The sequence below is a fragment of the Sceloporus undulatus genome, chromosome 4 (assembly GCF_019175285.1).
Source record: "Sceloporus undulatus isolate JIND9_A2432 ecotype Alabama chromosome 4, SceUnd_v1.1, whole genome shotgun sequence".
Classification (NCBI taxonomy): Eukaryota; Metazoa; Chordata; class Lepidosauria; order Squamata; family Phrynosomatidae; genus Sceloporus; species Sceloporus undulatus.
The window spans coordinates 60,731,474-60,747,439 of record NC_056525.1 but is presented as its reverse complement, the minus strand read 5'-3'; the positions used below and the strand labels follow the sequence as shown (position 1 = coordinate 60,747,439).

Genomic DNA, 15,966 nt, shown 5'->3' with positions numbered 1-15,966 from the left:
TAACTTAAATCCCAAAGGAGGCAGCTGTTATTTATTAAAGTTTCTGATAAAATGCATAAATGTAAATACTACTTGCTTATGCACCCCAGAGTATCATCATCATCATCACAACCACCACCACCATCTAAACTTGTAATCCTTTTTATGCTCTGACTCTTGCCTGCAAGTCACCTTTTTACAATAGTGTAGTTGTGTGAATATGATCTTTTTTTAAAAAAAAAACCTATAAAGTACTAAGGATTATATGGCCCAATCGTAATGAATACCACATGCTTAACAATTATGTTTACATTGTTTTTCTGGACAGGGCATTGGTCTGTATCACATCAATGATGCTTAACCCCTTCTTCACCTTTCAGGGAAAACACACAATAAAGCTGGATTTTCACACATTATACTGAACATGTATGGCAGCATTGGAGTGGAGTGCTGTGCAAATTCCTTTAGCCTCCAAACTTTCAATGAAGGTCTTCAAAGAGCCAGGAAGGCTTGGCTGACACTCGCTTGCATTTTTGGTGCCAAGTGAAAATCTTATTTAAAAGTTTTTTTTGAAATATGACCTTTCATATTTTCATCTGTCTCTAATGTTTTATGTTGGACTCCCCCTCCCCCATCTGTTATTTACTGTTTTAGTGTGTATTTTGTGTTGCATTCCATTGTTGTTATTACTGTAGGCCACTCTGAGAACTTTGGCTGAAGAGCTGCCAACAAACTTAATAGCAACACGAGTAACAAAGAAAAACTTATATCTGTACAATTATATGCATATAGGGCTTTCTCTCATGATTGGGAAATCTGGGAAAGGACGAGTCCAAAATGCACAGGCAGGGTAAGCTATATTTACTTTTCCTGGGTTCCAGTTACTAAGGCGGGATACAGACCGCCAATTTGGGGCGGTCTGGCCCCACCCCTTTCCCCGGAGTATCGGGGCTTCAGCGGCTACACCGGCAGCCGCTGAGGCCCTGATCCGCCGCTCTTCGGGCTGCGGGGAGCTGCTTCCCCGCAGCCAGAAAAGGGGTGCCCCTGGGGCTTCAAGCCCCAAGGACACCCCGCGGTGGCGGGGAGCAGAGAAAGTGGCCGCTTGGCCCCTTTCTCGTTTAGTCCGCTGGGCGCAGCCTTCAGACGGCTGCGCCCAGCGGACTAAACCCAGAAGGAGCTCCGAAATGGAGCTCCTTCCTGCTCCGTGTCCAGGGCGCACTAAGCGCCCTGGCGCGGAGCTACTACGTCATGGCTGCGCCGCCCCGTCTAGAGGCGGCACGGCCATGACGTACTCACGGCGGCGGCCGTGCGGAAGGGCCGCCGCCATTTAGTGCGTGTTCGCCACGCACTAGGGTTAGGGCGGTGCGGAAGCACCGCCCTTTCATAACCCTAATGCGTGGCGAACACGCACTAAACTGCCGGTCTGTAACCGGCCTAAGAAAACTATTGCCTCATTCTTACAGAAACTTTCACATGTAAGCTACCATGCATGATTCCCCCCCCCCCCCCCAATTCAGCATCACATGTGAAATGGGTTTTGGTATTCATTCTTGAAATCTCAAAAGAGGGATATTGATAATGAAGTAAAATTAGTTAATGAGGGTGCTCTTACATCACCACCCAGAAAAGTATGGAAGTTGTGAGGCTGTTAGTACTATTTACATGAAGACTGAGAAAGAGAGTGAATTTATTAATTAAAACATTTATTTATTATTGTTAACCACTCTGAAGTTGATCTCAACCCATGGCAACCCCATAGATAAGACATATACAAGACTCCCTGTCCTCCACTGCACTGCTCAGTTCCTGCAAACTCATACCCATGACCTCCTTAATAGAGTTCATCCATCTAGCATGTAGCCTTCCTCTCTCTCTCTCTACTTCCCTTCACTCTTCTTAACATTATTGTTTTTTCTCTAAACTATATCATGGGATCTCAGAGCAGTGAACAAGTGGGGCAATACATTGTGTGAAGACATGGGAGAGAGCTTCCTCTTCTGTGGCACCCTTGCTGTGTAACACCCTCCCCTTCAAGATCCAATTAGCTCCATCATCACTGTCCTTCTGGTGCCAAGTAAAAGCACGACTTTTTATTTAAGTCTTGGGATCTAATTGATTTAATTCAAAGCTGCACATAAGTTTATTTTAACTGATTTTGTCTTCTTTTAACTTATCAAGCTGTTTAATATGCCTTCGGTCTGTTTAAATTATATCCTACTATTTTATATTATTGATTAAACTGATTTGATTGCATGCTACCCTGAGAATGTAGGCATTTAAATGTTTTAATAAACAAAATAAAAATCAATAAAATCAATTTAAACAATTTTAAACAATCTAAAACCAATCATCAACCATTTTAAACAGTCATGACTCAGGCAGCCTGGAAAGATGCTTAATGTTCTTCAGCAGGAAAGACTGAGGACATTATCACACAAGTCTTGTGCTCACCACAATCACATTAGTGAATGAAAATGGAAACCTAGATGGCTCTGCAATAGTGCGACTGGGGCTTTTTCTGTCATTGACAGCCCTTCACTCTTTCTTCTGCACCCCCCTCTTAACCCTGCCTCCCTGCCCTATGCTCTACCCAGAGTGACCTTCAGTTCTTTTTCTTTTTAATGCAATTCTGGAGTTATGCTAATACGATTTAAGTAAAATAATAGAATAGAAATAAGGAAAAAAAATAAAAGAGAACACTCTGCTTGGGAATAGCAGGGGCAGGAACAGAGGAAGATGAGAAGACTAACACCATGTGAATGCTAATATTGGAATTGTTGTGGCAGCAACATTTCAAATCTAAAGACTAATGGGGCAACAGCACAAGTGCAAGCTCATTGATGGGTTTTCCCCATCAATGAAAAGGGATGGTCTAACACAGTTGCAAGCTTATTGATAGGTTTTTCCCATCAATGAAAAGGGATGCTCTAACAGAACCTCATAGCAAAGCAGTGACAAAACTGAGACATCCTTGTGTAGTAAGTATTGCCAAAAGCACTATTCTCTAGCTTTAATAGTGGATTTAAAGCTTCCTGTGATAATCTCCTGAAATATTATGAATCCCATGGATATAATGAACAACACTTCCCACAGAGATATTGAAGTATGGGGATTGCATAATTTTGTAAGACACTAGCCAAATTAGTCATCCTTATTCTGGGTAGACAACATCTACATTAGCGAACATCAGTACTGATTTAACCTTACAGTGTACACATTCTATTTTCTTTCTGTTCAGTCAGAGGGTCTTCACTGTTTATAGACAGACTCATTACTATTCTCCCTTTATTTTTCAGGGTTATTATACCCAAGGCTTCAACCACCTCACCTATGGAGATCCTCAGGAGGTGGAGCTCCACGGCGTAGGTTCACCCACTGCTGCAACTGTGTCATGGAGCTCTTCCTCTGGGCAATTTTATCAGGATTGGTGCGAGGAGCAAAGCTCCGACGAGACACTACCATCTCACCATCATGCTGTGGGAAAGCCATGCTCCCAGGACGGCTAGGAGATGCGTATTGCCAGCCATTTGGCTGTGTAGGCCTGTCCACTCCAGCTGGTACCCGAGAGGCTTCTGGATAGGGGCTCCCAGGCTCAGAAGGAACTTCTTGACTCACAATGCCATTGGCTTTTACTAGGGGCTCCTTCTTGCTTTCTACTTGTTTCCTTTCAGTTTTTTCAGAACCACGCCCATCACCTTCTCCTCTGGTCTTGGCTTCTGGCTCAGCTTTGGCAGTCTCCCTGGTTTGAATGCTGCGGTGGTGATGTTGGTGATTCTTGCTGGGAGGGATGTTTTCAGAATCAGTCTTCTCATGCCTGACAAGGATGGACATGTAGAAAAGGTCACTAAATATAAAAGGTCACTAACAGTCATGACTCTACTGTAGGACATCTTAAAGAATTGGTTCTAGGCTTCACTGCATTCTGGTCAGTCTCTTGAAAGTACAGAACTGCTAACTTCAGAAATCTGATTAGACACTGCCATTTTCTCAAAGACATTCCTCATGTCAATTAAAGGCCTTCAACCAATGTTCCTTTACATTGATGGGCTCAGATACAGGCACCAAGAAATGGCCGTGTGCAAATCTCCAGGTCAGCTAATAGGGGAACACCTTGCTACAATTTGAAAAGCTTAATTGGCTTGTTGCCACAACTTGCAATGATTTTCCAGAGAGTCTCTGTATCTACTTAGTTAGCTTCCTCCTTCACTACCAGTACCATGTCTCACCCTCCACTCTGCTCTGCATCCTCCTTTGGGCTAGAAGCAATTAGGTTAGATTTGGGGTGTATCTACACTCGCCTCTTTGTGCTTCAGGACTGCCTTGAGTTGACACGATGCCTGCCAAATATGTCCAGACAAGCCTAGCAACACTGTATCATCTCCACTGACCTATCCCCTTCAATGCTGCTGCCACTGCTGCTCCCTGCAAGAATCTGGCCATCACAGTCATTTCTGCTGGGGTCAGAATGGGATGCCTGTGCAGTCAACAAAAAAGGGGTAGACTTGTTGATCACATGGCAAGGTGCCCTGTTCTGATCTCAGCAGAAGTGAGGGTTCCTTCTGGAGTTTCCTGGAAACTCTGGAGTAAACAGTGTTTTCTGTTATGCCAGAGTAAAGGCTTAAAGATGTAGATTCACTACATGAGTTGTGAGGATGTATAACACTGAATTTAAGGTGAAACCTGGGCTTTTTGGCCAGTGTACTTTATTCCACCTCCTTAAGTATGTAAGCAGGAGTAATCCCTCCTTTCACCTTGCTCTAGGAACAGCCCCTTCAAGTAAGATTTTTGTCTTAATTTCCAAGCAGGAAAATATGTTCACTTTGTGTGTGTGATTGAATAACAAGCTGTGAGAAATTGTGGTTGGCATTTAAGATTACTGTTTAATGGCATCACCAGTGGCCATCTTTAGGCCTAAGGTTTTGGCCTGGAAACATCAGGGCCTGAGATGATCCTGAACTGGCAGCCCTGCTTCCAGATCACTTCCTATTGTAAAAGAAGATCACTTCTGAACTTAAAATCATCTAAGGTGATGTTCCTGGAGTCCCTAGGGGTAAAAAAAAAATAGTTTGAGGTAAAAAAAAATTTTACTTGAGGTAAAAAAAAAATAGTTTGATTTATTGCAGGGGAAGCAGTGGAGCTCTCCCTGGTCTCCTAGAGGGAGCTGACGTGGGCCTCTAGTCTCCAACAGTTGCCCACCTCTGTTCTTAAGCAATGACCTACAGTTCTTGGCTACTTCCCCTAAACAACTGACCTCTGAGTGGGTGGGATTTGCACCCGGGCAGCCTCGCCCATGGCTTGAATCCAGGATTCCTGCTCCTCGTTGTTCTCAGCACTGAAGAAGTAAGTCCGGATACCAGCATGTTCGGCCTGGGGAGAAAGGGACTTCTTGTTATTTCCTGGTGTTTCTTCCATCCAGCACACAGTCACCTATAGAATAGGTAGAAAGGGGAGGGGGAGAGATGCCCAGTTAGTATCATACCATTCACTTCTGATTTGAGATTAGAGAAACAAAACTGCATCCCTTGGTATATCGTACCTATGATCTCAACCAATTTTTATTTCTAGTTTGGTGGTAAAAAATTGAATTGGAAAAGTATTCATTCATTTCAGGTCTCACAGCTAAATGACTGCTGATTATGTTTCTGAGGATTGATGGGAAATATAGGGTTTGGAAACCTTGGGAGAATTTTATGTTTTCATGTTATCCTTTCATTTTCTAAACATATTTGCCAAAATCCCAGTTTTCATGGAAATGGATATAAACTAGCCAACAGCTTGATCACATGAGCATAATACTGTTGACCAAGATCTTAGCATGGCCACTTACACATTACCTCTTCCAAAGAGAAAGTGGGGCAGTAATTTGCTTGAAATGTGCACATGCTCATTTAAATGTATAGATGCAAACTGGGAAATAACATGTAAAATAAACAGAGATAGAATATATTTCACCACAGCAGATCAACCTATGATCTGGTGATCTATATACCTGCTCAGTCCCCTGTCCAGGTGCTAAATAATGATGGGCAGCTTCAAGTTTACTGACCTTCCTTCTTATAGTTCTTTACCTTGGAACTGTACTTGGACTGTAAAGCTTTTCAAACAGAGGAAATCTTCCAACAGACAATTGTATTCCAACAGCCTTCAAAGGTGGGCTGTCCTCTGTAATGTAGGACAAATGGCCACCCTACAGGACAATCCCTGTGCTTCTACTCAGCAGCATGCAAGCCCCCCTGGATATTGGATGAAGGTTCCTTCCCCGTGCAGCACATGCATGGGTCCACAGACAGAAGAGCATGCAAAATTCTGTTCTGAGATGAAGTGCCAGTGCTCAGTCATTATACATGTGTATGGGCATTTAGTGTGGCAAAATAAATTTGTGTTGCATATCTCCCTCTCTCCTTTAAAGAATGAAATCATTATAAATGTAGGAAACCATAGTTGATTTTCAGAGCCTAGGAAATTACTTTTTAAATAAATAAATAGTTCTCATTATTTGTTCCCAATGTTCAGAAAGTAATTTCATGTTGTTATTTGTTATAACATTTTTTAAAATGTGCTGTTCATTACTTTATTTGTTAGACTGGGGAAAAAACTCAAATTGATAAGAGAATGGCATATACTTCAAAATAATCTACAAGTACTTGAAAATATAATTTAAAAGTAATTGGAGAAAGTAAGTGAAAATGTTCTTTTTAGAGAGAAAAAAGGCAAAGCCATTCTTGTAGGATTATTGTTTTTGAGATATGTGTTTTCCTAGCTTCATTATTCCTCAGAAATAATTTGTTATAATTCACTATAACAGCTGCAACTTGTTACTTGTTGTTTTCCCACAATGAACTCCACAACAAGTGAAAGAATAACTCACTGGTGAGGGTCAATTATAATATCCTGTGTTGAATCAAATCAGGGTAAGATTTCCTTGGACCCAAGGTCAACCTACTGATTTGTGATATAATCCTTGGGTATTTAAATCTGCCTTCCTGACAGAAACTAGTATGAGCAAAAAAATATTCTGAACATTTATCATCCTTTCCAAACATTTTATCTTTCTTCTAAATTCATCCAATAATTTGATTGCAGAATGATTTTATTTATTTGACACTAATGAGATGCCCTTCACTATGGTATGATCACTATAGGATTAAGCCTTTTTATTCCACTAGTGTCATAGAATCATAGAATCTATACCAAATCATTCAAACATTGAAACATACTGGATGATGATTAAACCTGCTTAGTGACTCTGCTGTCTGGGATGTGGATAGGTTTTATCACAGACTGACAAATTTTGTCACAGTCTAAATAATATAATATACTGTAAATAAATTTTTTATTTTTATCCTGCTTTTTGCCAAGCAATCAAAGTGGCATACATCAGACTAAAATATACTCATATATACAGAGTACCCCCTTTAAAACAAGATTAAACAGTATAAAACTAAAACTAACATTTTAAAATCCAAACAATAACCATGGGCAGAGTTTGATAAATAGGGAAGTCTTATTAGAGGCCGAGTATTTTATTCCGAGAAGGCTTGCCAGAAGAAATCCATCTTAATGGCTTTTTTGAAGCTCTCTAGATTGGTAATTTGACGGATCTTGTCTGGCAGGCCATTCCATAAGTTGGGAGCAGCTGCAGAAAATGTCCTCTGGGAGGTTGCCATCAATCTGCTCTTTAAGGGCTGTAGTAAATTCCTCCCAGAGGACCTGAGTGTACGGGGGGGGGGGGTTATATGGAAGGAAGCGAGCCCTTAGATAGGTTGGGCCCAAGCCATGTAGGGCTTTAAAGGTGATAACCAACACCTTGTACTGTGCCCGTAAACTAATAGGCAGCCAGTTGAGTGACTTCAATATTGGTGTTATATGGTCACTCCTTGCTGTTCCTGTGACCAACCTGGTTGCCATATTCTGTATCAACTGGAGTTTCTGGGCCAGACACAAGGGTAACCCCATGTAGAGCATGTTGCAAAAATCAAGTCTTGAGGTTACCAGTGTGTGTACTACAGTTTCGAGGTCACCCCGTTCCAGGAAAGGGCGCAGCTGGCGTATCAGTCTACAGTCTTTTTATTTCAGTCTATAGATATCTGTGGAAGCCTCTGACAGTTGGGCCCATTTTTGACTTCTGCACAGACCAGTCTATCCCAACTTGATTCCTTTCAGATGTTTTAAACTTTGCTTCCCATTTTTCTTGACATTGGCCATGTTGGTCTGGGCTGCACAGAGTTGATTGTCAAAACATCAGGACAACACCAGCTTGAAAAAAGCTAACATTCACAATTTCTTAGTTATGCCAGTGTAAGGCAGATTAACAATGACCTTCCAGATGTTTTTGGTCTACCATTCTCATCAATCTTAAGCAAATATAGATTACATCTACACTTGAGAATTAATGCAGTTCAATACCACTTTAACTGTCACGGCTCAAAGTTATGGAATTCTGGGATTTGTTGTTCTGTGAGATATTTAACCTTCTTTGACAAAGCGTTCTGGTACCACAATTAACTACAAATCCTAAGACTTCATAAGATGGAGCCATGGCAGTTGAAGGAGTGTCAAACTGCATTAATTCTGCAGTGTGGCAGAAGCTGTAGCCAACAGTGAAAGAATGTTCAGTACAAAAACATCAGAAGGGCACCAGTTGCTTACCCTTTTCCCCAAATCTAGGAAATGGCTTTTTGAAAAATGTAATGAAAAATAGCTTTGACTATAGTTTCTAGGTTTAGATGCAGAAAAGCTGTACAGAGACTTATGGAGGTCTTGTTTTTAAAGTGAAGACATTCAGATCGGATATATTTAAAATCACAGTTGTTTTTTAAGCAGTACCGCCTACAGAGCATCTGAACAGCTATACCTAACACCAGACTTCTGTGGAAGAAGCTTTCCAAGACAAAAAAGATCAAGATCTTTCCAGGCTTCATTAATTTGAATTCTTGATCAGAATTTGACCAGCTCATTGACTCAACTATCATTTGTTTTATTCCAGTTTAATTAATGCTGAAATTGTTTCAGTTTTTCTTTTTTTAATGAACATCTACATTTCATTTTAACAAGAAACAAAATATTTGGTTTTATAGTAAATAAATATTGTAAATAAATGATGAATAATATTATATAATTATTATATAATATTAGAAATAATAATTACTATGTGTCACATATCTCAGTTATCATTTTTCTTATTACTGCTACTACTATTATTGTCACTTCATTCAACTATTTTGCAGTGCAGAAAATAGTTTTAAAAATTTCTGCCCATCATCTCTGGTTCACGGCCAGTTGTCTCTCATCACCTTGGTGAGTCCTATGTGAGCTTAAGAATATTTGCCTTGGTTGTTGTTTTGTAGATCTGGATCTTGCAGACTGCCAGTTTTTGTAGGACTTCAATGTATACAAAGTAGGACTCACAACATGGCCATACAAAAGGTATGTGGTGTCTATGGTAAAACTGTGAGGCAGGCATGTTAAGATAACCTCCTTCTTCATTGGATTATGTGTATACATACCTCTGTCATCCCACCTGTCTCATTGCTTTCAGAATTGATGGGTGTCTGATCAGCCATACAAAAATTTCAAGAATTTCCCCACCCCTTTCCTTTGGGAATGATTGGAGGTGAATAAAGCATGCAGGACAATTTTGTACCCATCCGAATTTGATCTTTCCTTTCCAGCATGCATGCATTTGGAAATGGAAGGAAAATACTACCTATTTGATGCCTGGGTGATGGCATTGCAGACGGGTTATCAGAGGAGATCTGTCCAGGGATCCTCGCGCGGAAAAAAAAAGGGAAGACAGAGAACAGGTCAGCCACTCCCAACAAGCAATCCAATGGGGAGGAGTATCAAGCAGGTGAAGTGCAGCAGGAGCAGAGCTGGTCACTGTGGAAGGATAGCTGAAGCCGAACTAGGCACATGCTGAATGCTTTCTGAACCTAAAATTGGAAGGGTCACATTGGTCTTGTCTGACTTTAAAATAAGCCACGAGGACTCGGAAGACCATTTCTATGCATCTCAAGCCACAGAACAGGCCTAAGGCAAGATTCCTGGTATGTTAGAGAGAAAAATGGGTATGCAAGCATGGCAGCAGCAGGACAGAGCAATAAATACTATTGCTCTTTCAAGGTTGAATGAAGGAAAGCAACAATGTTATCTAGGCAGATCCATTCAAGACTATATAGGTCTATCCATTTAATGACAAACATCCTTTTGAATTTTAGCTGGAATCCTGTTCCCTACCCTTTCTTGATTAATAAAAGAACAAAACACAGAAGCAACCATAACTGGGTTTCTTCTACCTTGCCAACAAACATAAGGGGAGATTATCAAAACTAGCACTCTTGTTTAATTCAAGGAGAACATGGTGCTTTGGTCACTGAGGCTGAAACCTTAATGTATACTTAAGGCCTAAACAGCCAGGGCATAATAAAGCTGCTTTGGGTCCCTTTGGAGGTATGCTGTTTAAATGTCACATGCATATTAAGAGGCCAGAAGCTCCGCCAAAGCTGTGCTCCAATCCTTAGGACTGGAGCGTGGCTTTGGCAAGGCTTCCGGCCTCTTAGGATGCATGCATCATTTAAACAGCACACCTCCACAATGACCCGAAACAGGTTTATTTTGGCCTGTCTGTTCAGGCCCTTATTTCACAGTAAGTCTCACTGTATTAAGTGAAATGCACTTGATAAAAATGCTTATTATTGAGCTATGTGATCACTTTTCCTAAAATAGTTTTTTGTGGGTTTTTCAGATTATGTGGCTGTGTTCTGGAAGAGTTTATTCCTGATGTTTCACCAGCATTTTCAGAGAACAGACCTTCAGTCACAGATGCTGGAAAAACATCCAGAACATGGCCACATAGCCCAAAACCCCCACAAAAAACTATGAATGCTGGCTGTGAAAGCCTTCGACTTCACATTTCCTAAAATAATCTACAAATCTACAATAAATTACTACAAATTATATATTCAGTCCACTGCAGAATGTGAACTCGGGGTTCTTAATGTCATCTTCAGATTTATGTGAACATGGAAGTTTGACCCCAGTACCTTCTTCTCTAGAGCAGTCAAATATAACCTATTATTCAAACTAAATTCAGGAAGATCCCTTTGAACATGATTAAAACAATTCCTAGCACTCTAAACCAGTGTTACTCAAAGTGGTTGTCCACAGATTGGTGCAGGTTCACAAGCCTTTAGCTGTTGGTCCTTGGAGGGTCTCCAGGAAAGAAACAAACAATATAGCCAATGGGCCCAAATATGGCACATTAGGAAAGAATATAAATGTGACTCCCCTATGCCACACAGCTGGGAAGCACTACTCTAAACTGATCTTTGCTGTGAGAGACTGACAGTCCATCCAGCATCTCTGGCGCCAGTGAAGCTGTCCAGTGAGCAAGCACAGACCTCTTGTCAAGGCAACACCATAGAGAAAAGGCATTCCTTCCCTGTACACAAATCTGAGTCAAAGGCAGGCAAGATGCCCAGCAGCATCCTTCAAAGCTAATGTGTTTCCCTTGGAGCCACCATGCCTCTGACCAAAATACTTTTTTTCTCTTCACCTCTACAGGACAGTCAGGAAGAATTGCAAAGAAAATAAAGATGTCAATAGTTCTTTACTCTTAAAGCACTACTTCTTATTTATTCTCATCTATCATCATTAAAGTGAGTACATATATTATATAGAACACCCATGAGCTATCTGAATAGAGTTTTATTAGTGACATTTTAAAAAAACCCAGTATGTAATATGTCAGCAATATGAAAGAAGAGACATCTAAAACGAAATCATTACGAAATATAATTTATGGTGTGCATCTGGATGTGCTAGGGGTTTGTTTCGCATAAGAAAGAAGGATGGGCTGGTATGATTTTGTTATTCTTGTTAACTGCCCTTGACTTGACCCTGACTCATGGTGACCCTGTGGATGAGACATTTCCAAGATCCCCTGTCCTCCACTGCTCTGCTTAGTTCCTGTAAATTCATGTCTGTGACCCTGATTGAGTCTATCCATCCTCTTTTTCCACTACCCTCTACTTTTCCTAGAATTATCATCTTTTCTAGTGATCAATGCCTTCTTATTATGTGGCCAAAGTGCAACAACCTCAACTTGATCATCTTGGCTTACAGGGGATTTCAGGCTTCTTCTTTTCAAGGACACATTTGCTTCTTTTTGGCTGTCCACAGTATCCTGAGCACTCTTCTCCAGCATCACATCTCAAATGAGTTGATTTTCTTTCTGTCTGCTTTCTTCACAGTCCACTCTTGCTTCCGTACATGGCGATAAGGAATACAGTGTCTTGGACGATTCTAATACCTTTCCTAATTTCTCTCCCATTTAGCTTTCAGTACTCCAGATTTTGATATATTTAAAAAAAAAAAAACAAAGAGCAGCACAATGTGGTTTGTTAGAGCAGCAGTAGGCAATCTGGTGTCCTCTAGATATTTTGGATTGCAGTTCCCACAACCTCTAGGCAGCATGACCAATGGTAAGAGGTTATGGCAACCATGCTACAAAACATATGGAGGGCACTAAATTGCTTGTCCCTGATTTAATAATGGTGCAAAATTTGGGCACTATGGCAGCATCCACAAAAGACACACACCTCTTTAAGAACAAAGCATAGAATTATGCTTCAGGAAGGGATCTCAACTGCAGCAAAATAGGGATCATAAAATAGGGAGTGTGTATGTGTATCACCCACTCCTACTCCTTATGTTTAAATACACACATACACATTCATATTGAAAATATTCTGCAGAAATAAACATATTTGTTCATAACACTTGCAGGAAGCAAAGGTTGCTTAATCTTGCAGAGGGAATCCATGCAGCCTACCTTTATTGCACCTCTACAGAAACCCCCTATATATAAATTTCACATCTTAATTCAATCCTCTTTTAGAGTCACATCCCTCACATAATTGAAATTCAGCACATGGAAACTAATTATGTGCTATGCACATAACCATCTATTACCTTTCCTTTAAAACTCTAATATCTGAAAGTAATCAAAGAGAGAGATATCTGGCTGCCCATCAGAAAACCAAAGCATTCTCATGATCATGTTGCTGATGGGTGGAAGCCAGCTTCCCTAAATAAAAGAACAAATAATGCAAAACCATCAGTGTTATTGTTACTCAAGAGTCAATCACTGATTCTCCTTAGATGTACTGCATGATGTTTGTCAAATCCAGCCACACCATGTGGCTGGTGAGGCAGCTAACTGAGGCAGCAGATTTGGATGCTAGGAAAAGGCAGAGAAATTACTGTTTACTTTTTCACTACTGCATTTTCACCATCAGGGTTGGGCAAAAGCAGTTTTTGTCTGCCTCATGGGGGGAAATTATCTGGCTGCCATTGGGGACTCAGCATCTTCACAAGAACAAGAACAAGAAATTTGCTCCTTTGCCTTTGGCATCAAAATGCCTTGGGCTAGCTGAGGCCACTCCCCTACGTGGCAGCATGCATCAAGTGAGTCCCTATAGAGCAGATACTGAGGAGTTTATCACACAGGGGGCATTTCTCTTAATTTCGAATGAAAAGAAAGTGGGGCCAGAATGCATTCACGTGAATTTGCTAGTTCAGTGAATTTACGTGAATTTGAATTGCATTCATACTGACTTCCCATTGCCCGAAAATAGCTTGCCATTGCCCAAAATTGCGTGTGATCACCTCTCACGCAGTAATGTGAAACTCCATTATTGCGTTCGGACTGACTTCCCATTGCCTGAAATTGCGTGTGGTAGTCTATCATGCAATAACGTTAAACCCCATGATTGTGTTCAGATTGCCCTTGGATTATACTTCCAGTTTCCCTTGTCTGATAATGTCCTGAGGGTGTTAATTTGCTGGAGGACTAGAGCTCCTGGGATTCTGGAAGAAGCAGTCCAAAAAAGTGACTATCATCTAGCAAGAGCCTGCTAGAATTTACCTTTATAAAATGGAGAGGGGAATCATGTTTGTATCAAGACAAGGAAAAGCAGTCAGTGGGCTTCTTCCCACATCGCAGCTCCCTGAAAGTCCCATGAGCCTCTTCCCTCCATCCTTTCCCTCCCTAACCAAGTATCCAACTACCACTGGGAGGTCAGGGGTTTTTTGATCAGCAGAAGAGGAAGTGTTCCTGTGGCTCTTCACATTTTACGGCTTGTACACACAGCCTCTACAGTAAATACGTCAGTCAACAAGACATGCTTCTCCCTCAGAGGTCCAGGCTCAAAAACAGCCTCAAAGTCCCTGGAGCAAGCTTGAGGGACTACGGGCAAGCATCCGGAAATAATGTACTTTAGCTGCCATGCTCTTCCCTTTTGGGTAACAATCCTTCCTCCTCAGCAAATCTTCAATGCCATTATTTAGAGAGAGTGTGAGTATAGCTCTTTCAGGCAGCCCTGCAGGGTCCTCATGGGAACTGTGAAAGAAAACAGAATCTGCAGCAGCAGCTCAATTCCCTGTCCAAAGAGCCAGTGCAGATGGGCCTGCCAGCATCACAGAAGGATTTTAAGAACAGAACAGCTCCCAACAGGGAAACAATAAATGGAAAATTGTCTCTTGAGCTCTGTTTATTCCCAAACCTGCATTATGAAGGGGCTTGGAGTTAGGTCACACCAGAAGCTTACTTCCTGGTGAAATGCTACATGGTCAAGAATTCCCTCTGCCAGACATTCCATCATTTGGGTGAGAGGAATAGTGAGGGACTTGAAAACTAAATCCTGTAAGTGAAAATAACTAAGTATGTTTAGCCTGAGAATGAGAAAGATTGCTGTTTTCAGAAATCAGAACCGAAGGGCTGTCTTACAAAACATGAAACAGGCTTGTACTCAGTTGTTCCAGAAGGTAGGACCTGAACCCATGGGATCCAAATTACAAGAAAGAAGATTCCCACTAAGCCTTAAGGATAATTTCTTGTTGGAAAAAGCTCTTTTTAAAAAGAAAAGAAAAGATAAATGTATTTATTTCAGTTTCACAAAAAAATATTAAACCAACAACAACAACAAAAATGTTCAAATAGGCTTAGCATACCCATTGACAGGAAAAAACATGTATGGAAGAGAACTTTGACAGTGGAACAGACTGCCTTGAAAGGCAGTGGGTTCTACTTTTCTGGAGGTCTTTAAGCAGAACCAGTGTGGCGTAGTGGTTTAAGAATTGGATTATGATTCTGGAAACCACAATTCAAATTCTTGCTCGGCCATGAAACCAACTGGGTGACCCTGGGCAAGTCACACTCTCTCAGCCTTAGAGGATGGTAATAGCAAACCCCCTCTGAAGAAACTTGCCAAGAAAATCCTGTAATTGGGTCACCTTAGAGTTGCTGTAAATCAGAAATGACTTAAAGGCACACAGCAACAAGAAAGATTGAGCAGAGGCAGGTTACACTTTTCTCTGCCGGCTGCAAAGAAAAGGTTCTCAACTGGATTTCAGTTCAGTTTATTTTTAGTACAAAATTATCAAAAATTTGCAGTTATTTACATTTGGAATAGAATGAATATGTTTGTTTTGTTTTTTTTAAAGAAAATCAATGTGGGAAGAACTAACATATTTGTCTATCTAGGCCAGGGGATCTGAATGCTTGACTCTTAAAAGGCTGGGTTTGAGCTCTCTGTACTGAGCCAACCCTGTGCTCAGGTATGACTGCCATCTTTTCTTTTCTGAGATGCTTCACATCTTTAACTCATACATGAGAAAGAGAACCCATCTCACTTCTCCAAGCAGGGAACAGTTTTACCATCTCAATTTGGTCTGTTTTTCAAAAATTTACCAACAGTAGCAAAGGCATTGCAATTTAAAATATGTGAACATGGGAGAAAGCAAAACTGACAGACCTCTCAATTCTTAATTCACAGGAAGCTCTTGGCAGAAGCAAAAGAACAGAAGAATTGTGCTATCAGTCTAAGTCCCGTTACTTATTCTATCACATATCTAGAGCATACCAATTTCCAACTTTCAGCCATACCTCTAGGCATAGATCAATGCACACCAGGTTACATCTGTGAG

At 41.0% G+C, this 15,966-nt stretch overlaps 1 protein-coding gene across 5 annotated transcripts in view; it reads right to left on the bottom strand.

Annotated features, from left to right (window-relative positions):
* The window catches only part of PLEKHA6 (pleckstrin homology domain containing A6), a 284,203-nt gene that overhangs the window by 67,249 nt on the left and 200,988 nt on the right, over positions 1-15,966 (bottom strand). For 3 of the 5 annotated variants that reach the window (XM_042463589.1, XM_042463585.1, XM_042463586.1), the window contains exons 7-8: positions 5,231-5,406; positions 3,308-3,793 (exon numbers count right to left, since the gene is read on the bottom strand). In XM_042463589.1, coding sequence (XP_042319523.1) covers positions 3,308-3,793; positions 5,231-5,406 — 662 coding nt within the window. Of the gene's footprint in view, positions 1-3,307; positions 3,794-5,230; positions 5,407-9,685; positions 10,438-15,966 lie in introns of those variants that run through there. The other 2 variants (XM_042463587.1, XM_042463590.1) reach the window with 2 other exon arrangements.